General features: G+C 30.2%; 3 protein-coding genes and 2 long non-coding RNA genes across 6 annotated transcripts; 2 read left to right on the forward strand and 3 right to left on the reverse strand.

Moving 5' to 3' along the window:
• Nucleotides 1-1,359: 1,359 nt before the first annotated feature.
• On the forward strand, nt 1,360-6,158 carry GTPBP1 (GTP-binding protein 1). Its single transcript, XM_033483600.2, has 11 exons — nt 1,360-1,518; nt 1,942-2,304; nt 2,380-2,491; nt 2,565-2,745; nt 2,976-3,154; nt 3,228-3,380; nt 3,461-3,710; nt 3,782-3,926; nt 4,015-4,333; nt 4,409-4,683; nt 4,770-6,158. Exons 2-11 carry the CDS (start codon nt 2,203-2,205, stop codon nt 4,953-4,955), a joined length of 1,902 nt encoding a protein of 633 aa, XP_033339491.1. The 5' UTR covers nt 1,360-1,518; nt 1,942-2,202; the 3' UTR covers nt 4,956-6,158.
• A 463-nt stretch (nt 6,159-6,621) lies between these two features.
• MED9 (mediator complex subunit 9) lies at nt 6,622-7,921 on the reverse strand. Its single transcript, XM_033483666.2, has 3 exons — nt 7,636-7,921; nt 7,008-7,113; nt 6,622-6,797 (listed from the first exon to the last, which is right to left on the reverse strand). Exons 1-3 carry the CDS (start codon nt 7,737-7,739, stop codon nt 6,657-6,659), a joined length of 351 nt encoding a protein of 116 aa, XP_033339557.1. The 5' UTR covers nt 7,740-7,921; the 3' UTR covers nt 6,622-6,656.
• Nucleotides 7,922-8,521: 600 nt separating this feature from the next.
• LOC117228001 (uncharacterized) lies at nt 8,522-9,455 on the reverse strand. Its single transcript, XR_004492211.2, has 2 exons — nt 9,322-9,455; nt 8,522-8,989 (listed from the first exon to the last, which is right to left on the reverse strand). It is a non-coding gene; the product is annotated as an uncharacterized LOC117228001 (long non-coding RNA).
• A 284-nt stretch (nt 9,456-9,739) lies between these two features.
• Nucleotides 9,740-11,612, forward strand: LOC117227999 (uncharacterized). 2 transcript variants are annotated; one of them, XM_033483611.2, is made up of 6 exons: nt 9,740-9,879; nt 9,969-10,215; nt 10,283-10,871; nt 10,938-11,041; nt 11,141-11,291; nt 11,354-11,612. In XM_033483611.2, exons 1-6 carry the CDS (start codon nt 9,857-9,859, stop codon nt 11,476-11,478), a joined length of 1,239 nt encoding a protein of 412 aa, XP_033339502.2. In that variant the 5' UTR covers nt 9,740-9,856; the 3' UTR covers nt 11,479-11,612. The 2 variants fall into 2 exon arrangements, with proteins under 2 accessions (XP_033339502.2, XP_033339503.2); XM_033483612.2 differs by having other exon boundaries at nt 10,286-10,871.
• Nucleotides 11,613-13,209: 1,597 nt separating this feature from the next.
• LOC117228000 (uncharacterized) lies at nt 13,210-13,964 on the reverse strand. Its single transcript, XR_004492210.2, has 2 exons — nt 13,572-13,964; nt 13,210-13,496 (listed from the first exon to the last, which is right to left on the reverse strand). It is a non-coding gene; the product is annotated as an uncharacterized LOC117228000 (long non-coding RNA).
• Between the last annotated feature and the right edge of the window lie 62 nt (nt 13,965-14,026).

The raw sequence follows: 14,026 nt of genomic DNA on the forward strand, positions 1-14,026 counted from the left end.
ATAGGCGGGTAGTGAAGCCAAATAAAAAAGACATCGGCAATATCTTTTGATGCCATTCAAATTTTGTCATACAAATATACCTTTATGAATAAAAGCGCGCACTCGGAAATTAATGTATCTTACCACTGTCATCATTGTTATTGCTTCTGAAATTCGAAAATTCGCCTGTTGATGTCACGATCAGATAAGATTCTACTAAATTCGCGGCAAGAGTTCAAACGCTTTAAAATAGATTTCCGAGTGCTTAATTCTTGACATTCCCGTCTTCGATTTAGCATTACAGTACATTCTCCCTAGAAGTCCTGGAGCTCGGATTTGAAAACGGTATTGTAGTTCTCACAAAACAATTTAGCGTAGAATATAATTTTTCACTTATCTAAATGTATATATAATTGTTACAACACTTGTGGTATATTAGAAATATACTATACAGTTATTATTTATGTGTATAGCAAAGTATTTTTCTTATATAGTCTTAGCGATAATGCAATAAAGTGAATTACATAATAAATATTAAATAAACAATGTAATCCAAATTATATCGTGTTTGATTTTATTTTAATCAGAAATATTTGTCGAAATTATATCATGTATTGTCTCATTTTAATCAGAAAACTATCAGCAAATATGTTAAAAAAGTTCAGTTTCAAAATGTTAAAATTAAAAAAGTTATGTCATTGTACTATGAGTTCTCTTTCAGGAATTCGAGTCAAAGGAGCTGCGTGCTGCATCACACGTTTGACCGACTGACGTAGCAATAAGTCACATGAACATATGACTAGCATAGTAAAATTCAGAGCAACCCGTAACTAGGACTTTTAGGGAGAATTTACTGTATGTACTGGAATAGCCGGATAACCTACGCATTGGCGCCAAATTATCAAAAGTTCATCTCTCCACCACAAACGGCGTTGAAATAGGAAATCTTTAAATTTTACATCAAAGGTTATAGAGAGCCAGAGCTCCAACATCCTATCGCTTTACGACTTTCTTCCAGGAAAGTAGAAATGGGAGAATTGCCCATCACAAATGGGATTGGATGATGCCAATGGATTTCTATTGGCAATCCATTGGAATCGTCCAATCCTATTTGTGAGGTCTCCTCTCCGCAACTTGGAGCAGATTTCAAGTAGAATTCCTAACATCATTGGTCACAATGGTCTTGTGTAGAAATTCCAAGAACGATTTTAAGTCATAAACATCAAAAGTTCTAACAGGAGTTTCGCTTCTAGTATTCTGTGTGCATTAGATGGATTACACGAGACTTTTCTACACTTTCTAAATCGGAGTTTACGATCTCTGTATGCATGTGTACATACAGGATTACTATATATAGTATATATATATATATATTTATGTACATATACACACAATTACACACTATAGCTCTATAGTTCGGATGGAATGAGATCGCGCAATCGTTGACAGCTTTTTCGTAAGCGTATCAATCTCTTCTGTCATGTAAAGTTCTGCTCTACAATTACGCAAATAGTTCACAACGTTTATTTGTTATATCTGGTAAATGGGTTTGCTCATCCTTTCTTAAATAAACTACTAACTTTCATATTGTCAATTCACTCTTACATCCGAAATTGATATGCAACAACTTGCTTTTAAAGTCAGTTGATAACATATTTCTTTAAAGATAAACAAAAAATTTTTTTTATGTTACATTTCATGAATATTTTAGAGTATTAAAAGAAAGTATTTGTCCAGAACAAAATATTAATATTATCATTTAGTTAACGCGCGCGATAAACTCCCTTTTATATCTTATTAAAAATTCATTCTTCAAACTTCGTATTGTTAGGTACACTATATGCATGTTGTATGTAATATATTTTAGAAATAGGTTAAGGAAGTTGACAATCTTAATTATGAAACAATAAAATGTTTTGTTGTATCTATGAAATTAATACATTTTTTCTGATTAAATTTCAGAGCTATAATAAAAAAACCTATATGAAGTGTTTCTACAGGATACATTTTCGTTAAGTTAATAAATAACAATACTAAAATCATTACATGACAGTTATGCATATGCTAATATCAGAAATTTATAGAAGAAAATTTGGATTCAAATATTGGAAAATGTTTATAACACTGATGTGTCTATAAAGAACTTTTATACACATAATTGTATAGAATTGATAGGAAAAATTCTTTGACCTATTAAAATATATTTAACAATAAATATAAGTTATGGCAGGAAATGGAACTGTTATTACATCAGCTATGAAACAATTACATGAAAAAGATCATGTATCTGTATCTAATGTGGATTATTCTAACATAAGAGGAAAGGTATAGTTCTTTAATCTATCATAATTTTAATCTATTATATTACTTATAACCATATTAATTTGTAACGAATATTAGAATGTCTTAGTTAGTCCATCGGAAGATCAGTACGAATTACTACTTAGGCGTTTGAAAGAAAGAATTCAAGATGGTGGCAGTGAAACAATTTTTGATATTGGTATTGGTGAAGGTTTGTATATACATATCGTAGCTCATATTTAAAAATGCTTACAAAAACAATCATTATATAAATGATATTTTAGATGGTTCAGAGGATGGTTTAAAGGAGGATGAGTATGAAGCATCTGTTGCCACCTTGCAATCTCTTGCAGCTACGCTAGAAGCAGACTGTGTGCTTTTACGTCAAAGTAAAGTAGATCAAGGTCTTGTAGGACAATATTTAGTACGAAGACGTTTAGACAGACAGGATTTCCTAGAAATTAGGTTACTACCTTTTGGAGTAATATAAATGACAAGAAATCTCTATAATTGGTCTTCTAATACACAGTCATTAAAATTCTAAATTCACAATATTATGTGAAATATTTTTTTTTAAATTATATTGATTCTCTTGATTAACTTTATTTAATTTTATAAAAATGATATGAGCAACCAATCACAAAATCTATCTATAGATACATAAAAAGAATTAATATAACAGAGTTTAAATTTAGGGTGGCTGTTGTTGGTAACGTAGATGCTGGAAAGTCAACACTTTTAGGTGTACTAACGCATGGAGAACTTGATAATGGTAGAGGTTTGGCCCGTCAAAAATTATTTCGTCATAAACACGAGGCTGAAACAGGACGTACAAGTTCAGTTGGAAATGACATTCTTGGATTTGATAGTGTCGGTATGGTATTCATATATTTAATATTTTAATAGCTTTTATAAAATTATGTGCACATGTCAAATTATATATTCAGGTAATGTAGTAAATAAGCCGGAACATGGATCTTTAGATTGGGTGAAAATATGTGAAAAATCTTCTAAGGTTATTACATTTATTGATCTTGCTGGACATGAAAGATACTTAAAAACTACTGTTTTCGGAATGACAGGACATGCACCCGATTTTGGTAATACTATTTAATCATTGCGTGATGTTCACTCTTGTATATCCACATTTTTTACATAAAAGTATTATAAATATATTTAGGTATGTTAATGGTTGGAGCAAATGCTGGTATTGTTGGAATGACAAAAGAGCATTTAGGATTAGCTTTAGCATTATCAGTACCAGTATTTGTTGTGGTTACTAAAATTGATATGTGTCCACCAAACATATTGCAAGAAAATTTAAGATTGCTAATAAGAATCTTAAAATCGCCAGGCTGTAGGAAGGTGCCGGTTACCGTTAAGACATCTGATGATGTTGTTGTTAGCGCCACTAATTTTGTATCAGAACGGTGAGCTTCTGGTTTCGCTTTTCGTTTCTCATAATGTTAAAATTACTTTAACTATTAATACATTTATATAGGTTGTGCCCTATTTTTCAAGTGTCAAATGTAACAGGTGAAAACTTAACTCTTCTTAAAATGTTTCTGAATTTACTAACTGCAAGAATAACTAGTCATGACGATGAACCAGCAGAGTTTCAAATAGATGATACATATTCAGTACCAGTAAGTGTTATATTGTATATTTGACTTTAAAAATTAGTTGCAACACTCTTATTAAAATAATCATATTTTCATTTTGATATCTTTATAGGGCGTTGGTACTGTGGTTTCTGGGACAACTTTAAAAGGTGTTATAAGATTAAATGATATATTACTGCTGGGTCCTGATCCTCTAGGTCGTTTCATTCCGATTGCTGTAAAAAGTATTCATAGAAAGAGAATGCCTGTTCGTGAAGTGAGAGGTGGTCAAACTGCAAGTTTTGCATTAAAAAAGATCAAAAGGTCACAAATTCGAAAAGGTATGGTGATGGTAGCACCAGCATTGAATCCACAAGCTTGCTGGGAATTTGAAGGAGAAATTCTTGTATTACATCATCCAACAACAATTAGTTCTTGTTATCAAGCAATGGGTATCTTTCGTTTCTCTTCCTAGCTTTCATTTCCACTTTATTTTGATATTTTGAGCTACATCAAATAATTTTCAGTGCACTGTGGAAGCATAAGACAAACAGCGTCTATAATTTCTATGTCACAAGATTGCCTAAGAACCGGTGATAAAGCTTTAGTACGCTTTAGATTTATAAAACATCCTGAATATATAAAACCAGGACAAAGAATGGTATTTAGAGAGGGGCGTACAAAAGCAGTTGGCAATGTTTTAAAACTTATTCCATATTCAAATACTATCACTACACAAATAAGTAGGTCTAATAAACCAAATAAATCTCAAAATCGTCAAGGTTCTTCCTTCGTAATGCAGGTACGTTATTAATAAATATATATTATATTCACAAAATGAACTATATTTTTGTATGCTAAGTGTATGCATTTATTTCCTTCTATTAGTCACTAGATGCAACACCAACGGGTTCTTCGCTTGAGGGACAAGTATCAAAACAAGAAAATTTATTACAAAAGTCTGGTATAAGTCAGAATAAAAAAAGTAGAGGGCGCAGAGGAGGACGACCTCATAATACTGCGAACAGTATTCTTCAACCTCTGTCAGAGCAGAATCCTCCTACAAAAGTGTAAACAGAATTTCTTTGTACAAAATTCATATACATGTACATACATACACTCACTTTACATTTACAGATTATTATAAAATTCTCGAGAAATGAGAATTCAGTTATTTAGTTTTGTTTAGAGATTGATTTGTTTAAATTAAAATGAAAACTTATGAACATTTTCCAGTAATAGATCTCTGATAGGCAGACAAAAGAGTATAATTTTAGTCAAAATAATAGAAATTATAGCTTTAAAAGTATTTCTAAATCGAATATAATGTATTTTTTGTAAGTATAATGTGAGGAAACATGTTTTCTAATTTTATGTGCAAAATCTATCTTGCATTATATGTGCTTTCCTGTGCACGATTAATTTCTAACTTACACTCTTTTTATCTGCTTATTGGAGATATTAACACCGAGGATATAAAGGTATTTTGTTTATATAAATATGTGTATTATTTCAAGAGTTATTTATATTGTGTATAAAACTATACTTAGGGGTTACTTATATTTTTAAAGAATAACGTTTTTCTTCTACAACATAGAAAGAACCCCTGAATTACTTCTAAGGCACACATCGTGCTTTCAATCTTATTAGAGTACAAATTGTCTTTCATGTTTTGACTAAATTATTAAAATTAAACTGTATAGTGCTTTAAAAACATGAGGAAAATATACATACAGTGTTATTTATAAAGTGTTTTATTTTTATAAGCATCAATGTATGTTAAAAGAATATTAAGTAAATATAATCTATATAAAAAATATGAATGATTGTTTCCTTTAAAACATATATGTCAACTGTGTATGATATTCTTTAGTGGTTCTCAGAAATATAGAAAAATATATTCAGATGTTCTTTCTTTGTGACATTATACATTCATTTTAACTACAATTTACAAGATCATTAATTTTGTCAGCTAGTATAAATCCTTTTATAACTCGCTTCTAAAATGTGTTACAATATTATATACTATATATATTATACTCAGGCATGGGTGAGTCGCGTGAATCGCATGACTCGTCCCTCACACACCCACGCGACACGACAAACGATGTGACATTTTTTCCATTGTCTCCATGCGGGGCTGTCATGGAATGTGTAGCAATATGCATGGAGTAGCGTAGTGGAGCTTGTGGCCTGCAGGTGAAATTACTCGCCCATGCCTGTATTATACCATCACTGTATTCAAAGCATAAAATAATAAAAAGTTTCTTAAAAATATATGTTTACATCTAATGTTTGTAAATTTAATTAGAGTGATAAAGTAAAAGTTTAATTGTTTATACTAATTTTAAATTAGTAAAATAGATACGTTTAAAAGATTTAACATATTTTTATTAATTACTCTCCAGGACGTAATAATTACAGACATCTTTTGTACATTACATACCTATTTTTTCTAAAATAAAATGTTTTTATTGCAGTTATTTTGGTGGATTTTTTTTAATGTCATCCTTTATCTTCTTTAAATCGTCTTTTAATATTTGAGCAATCTTTTTCAACAGTTCTGCAAATTCTTGAGAATTTGTAATACGAGGCATTCTATGTAAGTTACCTGTTCTGGATAATATATATACTACGAACTGTGCAGTTTTTCTGATTGGCTTCGATTCTGCCAATTTGTTGACCAAACGTTCATTATTCATGAGGTACATGAGTAAATTTCGGAAAAAACGCATATTGATATGGTTTTTTTTCTACCTGTAATTAAATTTATGTTTACACTTTTGGAACTTCAAATGTGCACATATTACGATATTTCAATAAAAGTTCTCGTTTAAGCCGAAGCTGTTTGCGAAGTGTTTCTAATTTTTGTAATTGTTCCTCTTTACTGTATTCTATTCCTGGTAGCCTTTTAATCTGGAAGGTATATATAATCCATTATGCACAGCAAATATTAATAGAATTGTATCCTATAAATTATACACGTATACTAAATTTCAATTATAAATTTACTCTTGCCGATAACATTCTATTACACAGAATATAATATATATTATAATATAAGAATATAATGTAAAATAAAATTTATAAATTATTTCAATGTTACATTTTACACATATATTTTACCTGTGCCCTTGCAGAATCTAATTTTTTTTGAAGCTCTAATATTTTATGACTTGTATCTTGGGATTCTTTGGCTTTTTGTGTAGTATCATGTGGATCTTTCTCGACGCTAAAAATAAATGAAACATGCGTATTGCACAATATTATTATTATACAGTACAGTTCTAAAGACCTAATATTGTCTTCTCAAATTGTCCGGTTGTAATTTTTTACTTACTTTTACTTGAAATTAACCCGACAAATTAAAATAATATATTATGAAGAAAATATAAAATACTATTACACCTTTGTTTAAAAAATGATTTATTAGAACAAAGCAAAATGATCAATAATCCTAATCTTTAATATACTAAACACATTATTTGCCTCATTCAATGCAATGTCTTACTAATATTAAAGTGGTGAGTTAATGAGAATCAATAGCACATAAAGACCAAATTAGTGTTTGTTGTAGATATAAAAACATGAAATATATACAGAATATGTGTATTTTAAAAATAAGAATGTCAAAATGGTTACGACAGTACAAATTTATAAACATGTAGGTTATGTGATAGAGCTATTTTAATAAATAATGTAGAAATATATTGATATGTATAATTATAATTATAAATTTATTAAATACACAAACCTACGAATTATTTCGTATATAAGTGGTAGTATCTCAATTTCTAAATCATCTACTGTATATTGCCCGCGTAGAGGGACCTCTTCTGATAATTCTGCTGACTCCATTACAATGTTTTAAACATCCATATTCAAATTATATGTACACTTAGTGATATATTAATGATGACACATATAACATTCATTCTCTACCCTATACACTTATATTTTATAGATATTTATCTTCTTCACAATTTTACTTTAATATCAAAGCATGTGTTGTGGTTTTACGATTTTTGCGACAAACCCTCAGAATACAATATTTTGTGACGACAATTGAAAAGTGGCCTTAATTTAACCAGTAATTTTCTAGTTATGTGTATGCATCTATTATTGGTTTGTTACATAGCTCTGTGTTGGGATTTAGAGATATTGGCTGGTTGTGGGTAAAATCTTAGAGTATATACGTATAGGGTATTAGGGTATTATTGTCGGGGTCTGCATGCAGATTTCGGGCTCGGGGACTTGAACGAGAAAGAGAGAGGGAGGTCCCTTTGAATGAGCTTCGACTTTGTCTACATGAAATTGGAGAAAATCTTATGAGAGGCTTCGTTCGCAAACTAAACTCTCGTCGAGGAATTTTATGGGAACTCTCGTTATCTCTGTACCTACTCTAAACTATTGTGCCTGAATAAAAATATACATAAGCTACGAAATATACAATTATGACCATAACGTCACATTTTATATTTGAATTTCCTTCTTATCGTCGTTTATTGGAGAATAATGCGGTAGCGCCATCACAAATCATACCTATGTTCGTATGATTACGTAATAATATACAGGGTGTCCAAGATTTTAACGTTCAATCTTTGTCAGTATATTCTATGGCACAAAGTAAGAAAAAGATGTTATGTAAACATAGGTCATATAGAGCTTTATTAAGAAGTTATAACAAAAATTCAGAATGTTCCAGTTTAATTTAAATAATTTAAACTGTTATAAAATTACAAGCTACAAAACAAACTTCACAAATATAGGAACCAATCTTTTCGCCTTACATTTGCAGCCAATTGTGCTCTGCGTTTGGGATCGCGTGAAAAGATTTTCATAATATAATCCTTCCTAGTTGTATTATTACAGTTTCGAGCACAACAATTAGTCATAGTTTCTGTTCTGCATTAATTTAATGAAATATATTACAAATAAAATAGACTTTCATTAATTCGTACAAGACACAATTTCATAGACTGTTAACTCTTCATTGTCATCGTCTTTGGTTGCCCCCATGCACCTGTGTTGTAGTTGATCGTATATATTCAGTGTACGTAAGATTTGATGATTTCTTATCTCAGCTTGAATGCTTCCGCGATGTTTATCTGTAGGAAAAATAAAAAATATTGTTTATGTATCTATGTTAATTAAAGTTCATTTTTATATTAAATAAAACTAATATTTGTTATTAATATTTATTAAAATTTATTAAGTCATTTAAGTTTCTTGTTAATTTTTTTATTAGAGAAAATATACAAAGAATGCATTCACTTTTCTTGTGCAGAATTTAATTTTCTGTGAAATTTACTTGAAACATTTTTTAAAATTTTCACAAATAGCGAATATATGTATATATGTATAAACAAAGCAAAGAACTATAACAGCTAATCAGGTCTTGAGATGAAAATATAAAATCTAAATATATACTACCAATTACCGCAGGAAATTTTAAACGATGATTTTACATGCAGATATAATATAGTGATAATGATTTAAGAACGAGGCTGAAATTTTATTTCAGTTCGCAGAATCCCCTTCTGAAGTGTCTATCACATGTTAATAACACTTTCATTATATGTTTCGAAGTACATACCGCATAATGATTGTAAATTACTAATTTGTTATATTATCCATTCATTGACTTATCTTTGTTTTCGTTTGTGGCGCCACAGTTGCTCTGTTTGGTAATAATGTACATCATAAAATTGTCCAAACTTTTAAAAATATTAGACTCTCTATTCCAATTATCGTAGAGAAATCGACTATCAAATGTTTCGAATCAAATCTCGAGATTTCACTTTCCATTTCGAGAACAATAACCGACAGAAAAGGAACATCATAATGAGGTCAGATCAGTCAAAACTGAGTCAAACAGTGCTCCCAATCCCGACTGCTCTCCCCCTCCTCTGCGATTCTGAATTTAAACGTAAACCGTCAACCGCCAGAAGATAGCAGAAGTCAGTGGAATTAAAATGTCACACACAAAAACCAAAAGGTGCGTAATTTATTAATTTCATAATCTTTATTTGTACATTATACTCGCGTTATTCGTCGGTCCTTCTTTGGATTTTATATTGCTTTCAGTGAAAAGAGAAATGTAGCAACACAAACACACGATACAATGTTGGAGATAGCACGTCTTGAGGAACAAGTGAAGCTTCTCACCATTGAAAACGGTCGTCTGAGTAAGAATAGTGTTGGAGAATCATCAATTTCTGTGCGTGGATGTCAATGTAAAAGCAAGTGTGCTACCAAACGCTGTGGTTGCTTTAGAAAGAACATCTCATGCAGTGAACTATGCAAATGTGGCAACTCTGTTTGTAAGAATCAGGTAAATATTCTTTCGTTATTGCTATTTTTATTATTTACGTTATTATTACTATTTCACTACTTTTTAGAAGAATGTAGAGGAAAAGGAAGAAAATTTAGAGAACATTGAAGTAAGAAATGACCAAGTAGAAATTAAACAGATAAAGAACAAAAATTTGATTGCTCCTTACAAAGGTCTCTTTAGTCCAGACAATACTTCAACCCCTAGTCTAAAACACTATAAGCTTTCACCCTTGCAATTTTCCTCAAGAAAGTATAAGTTATTCAAAAATGACGAAGAAGAAGAGACGCCAGAACAAATTGAGGAAATAAGAGATGAGAAGAAATCAGCAAAACATAAAACTGAGCAGAAGAATTCAAAGAATTTTGTTACTGAAAAGAAAAACAGACAAAAGAATGAGGTGTCTAGTAATCACATAAGAAAGTTGAGATCTTACTCTAATGAAGAAAAAAGAAAAAAGAAGGAAATGGAAACAGAGAAAGAAACTTTAACAAGATGCAAATCCAGTGAAATAAAAGGTATAATCAATGATAAAATGAATTATGTAGAGAAGAACACAAATGATTATATCCAACATATAAAAGATGATATGTTATCTTTGAGATGTATTGACAGCAATAAAAATGTAAGCTGTGAATACGAAACACAAGAAAATGGTAAGCAATTCAATTGATTGTATATGAATAGTTTATATATAATAGAAAGATTTTTACCTGTTAAAGATTACAAAGCAGTTTCCAAAACAGATGATAAAGAAGTGTTGCGGCAATTGTCAAAGTCGATTGATCAAGAACAACAGAACCATAGCAAAAGTGAAATACTTGAAGTAATGTATAGTATTTATATAATTACACTACAAAACACAATGTTGATGTGTATCATTATACTAATGTACTAATACGCTAATATGTACTTATTACTTTAGGACAATTTTGACCCTATGAAACCCAAGTATGAATTACAAAGAACACCTACGAACACCGATTGCAAACATAATGTGGAATCCCACAGTATCTCTCCAGTACCATTTCCAGTGCTCGTTGTCAATCAAGACGAGGAACTTCCAATTCCCAAAGGTAAATTACTTTTAACTTTAATTTAGGTCATTCGTGTAACAGCGCTTATAATTTTTTCACAGAGTTCAATCAAGCTGAGGTCAATTGGGAAGAGTACCAGGCTCAACTTGTCGCGTGCAATAAATGCAAGAGGAGGTTCCATCCGTGTCGAATTCAAAAGCATCAAGCTTGTTGTAAGAAAGTGTAAGCATTAGCCTCGAATTGTGCTCCATATTTTTATGGAATTTTTTATTTATTTATTCATACAAACCAGGATACATAAAAAATATCAAATTTTATACATGTAACAAGTAGATAATAAATTTTATTTTTTGAAAACAAGCTTGTTACATCTTTAATCCATTCAATTGTAATCATACCAATGAGTATTTACTATACAATGTTTTTTGACTAGCGACTAATATTACAATAGAGCTACTTACATGCAGTGTACACGTATGTAATTCCTATGGGCAGGTGGGAAATGAATACTCGGCGAGTATTACTCGTATAAGCACGGAATGACCTTGTCGTTTGTAACACTTAAAAAGACATTAACAAAAGTCGATTTCATGTACCCTTAACGCAATGATATTTCTTAGCAGTCTCTTGGTAAGTTACAACTAAGTAATGAAATTAATTAATTCAATCTGCCTTTTCTCGTCATATGTAGTATCCAGATGTCCGTTCTGTTCTAGCAACTTATAGCAACTACTTGTTAATCCTTTGGAAATAGTTGTATTTCGTAAAGAATGAAGCACCGGTAAGAGATCGAAATATGGCCGATATTTTCTGCTACACAAAAATTGAGATGTTCCATAAATGCTCAAAGATAAAATTTGTTTGATTTTTCAGTTATTACGATCAAGATTGGAACAAAACCATAAAAGAAGGGCTAAAAAGATACTTTAATTTAAAAGAAAATAAAGATCTATTCACACAGAATGAAGAGTGGATGGTTTATATGAAACATTAACTCAAATTGTTAACAGAGGTGATGGTGATGCTTTGAAAAATATAATAAGGTGAAGCATCTGCAATGAAATATTTTAAGATATTGATTTGCCATTATAAGCACGATTGTATTGATAACATTGATTCTTTACATATAACCATCAAATGAAAAAAATCTATCTCATAGCTATTTGAAAACTAGTAAAGCTGATACTGTTGAATATATCAGGGACGAAATTAAGAGTTTTCGTGATAAAATAAAGACGAAAGCACAAGATGAATATATAAAAAAAAGTATATACTTCAAAACAAATTCATATTAAAATAACAAAATATTATTAAATTCACTAATAGACCGATGAAACCTTTTAATAATGACAATGTGATAAATGTTGTACATATTAGCAGTAACAGTGAAGATAAAGCAGGAAAACAGATAACGTTGCTGCCAAATAAGTTAGAGGAATAACAGCTAGAGGTAGAGGATCACGTGGACGAATAAATAACGAGACGAGTAATAAAAGAAGCAGGGATGAAAACAGTTATGATAGTGGTTTCGATTCTTGGAAAAGTTATGAAGAACTGAAATGTTCTTATAACTGTTATAAAGTATATATCGGTTCTGGCTTATATCGGTTTTAGTTCTTTAACTGTTATTTTTCGGTTCTAAGTTTCGGCTCTAATTTTATTTCACGTAACAAATAGATTATATTTCCTTTGAGGATTAAAAGTATAGATTCTGAAATACTTTGTATTATTGGTAAGTTTCAACTACGGCCAACATACTGTTTGATCTATCATATAGAAATGTAAGGGTGTACAATCTCTTACACTACATTGAATTTTGCCAATACATGTGTAACCGAAAAATAACAGTTATAAAATCAATATAATATCAAGAACCGAAACCGATATATCTCATAATTGTTATAAAATTTTTTCTGATGGACTTAAAGGTAAAGGTAAAGAAAGATCATTGTAGAACTCTATTAATCGTGACGTTTTATTATTTACTACAAGGATCAAACATCGGGTGGTTTTGTAATAGGTTTGTAAGATGGTTTTGTAAAACAAAACCTAAAACCATAGAGTCCATCCCAAGGGATTTCGATTCTGATTATTCTGTCCGGATTCTTGTTCATGTATGTCTTTTAAAACACAGTATTCAAATTGTGAATACTTTTACATTAAAACTTGAAATATTTGATAATAAATACATTCCACACTAAATCGATCACTTTTGTTCCCTTAATGTCTGGGATTTTGTTCAAACTGAAATACATATGGTGTAAATTCTCATTTTGCTAGTTTTATATGTGTTTAAAAAATGCATACATCATTGCATACATTTGCATACATCTCCAACCAGGGTTGAAGTGAAAGAAAGTGGAGATTCAGTTATTAATATTGATGAAACTATTTCAAGTAAGGAATGATCTGTGGGGGTATATAGAATAAATAATCAACACTTATAATTTATTTAGGTATTTGATATTTTTAAATTTAAATATTTTCATATGAAATTATTAGAATAATAAATAAATATTTTTTCCGTTTCATATATATACGCGTTCACTCCAAGAAGATTTATTATAAATACTCATTGGTAGGTAACGATAATAAATGAATTAATATCTACATGGTGATGAAAACTTCATTAACATAATTCGTAAACTTAATCAATATTTAAAGATTATCGATAAAACAGAAAACATTAATTATCTACATCTGTCACAAATCTTAACCGGTCGTGATACCTATAGGAGAATTTCGTAAGTTCAGAACCAGTAAGAACATAACAA

This window comes from Megalopta genalis, chromosome 2 (genome assembly GCF_051020955.1).
Source record: "Megalopta genalis isolate 19385.01 chromosome 2, iyMegGena1_principal, whole genome shotgun sequence".
Taxonomy (NCBI): domain Eukaryota; kingdom Metazoa; phylum Arthropoda; class Insecta; order Hymenoptera; family Halictidae; genus Megalopta; species Megalopta genalis.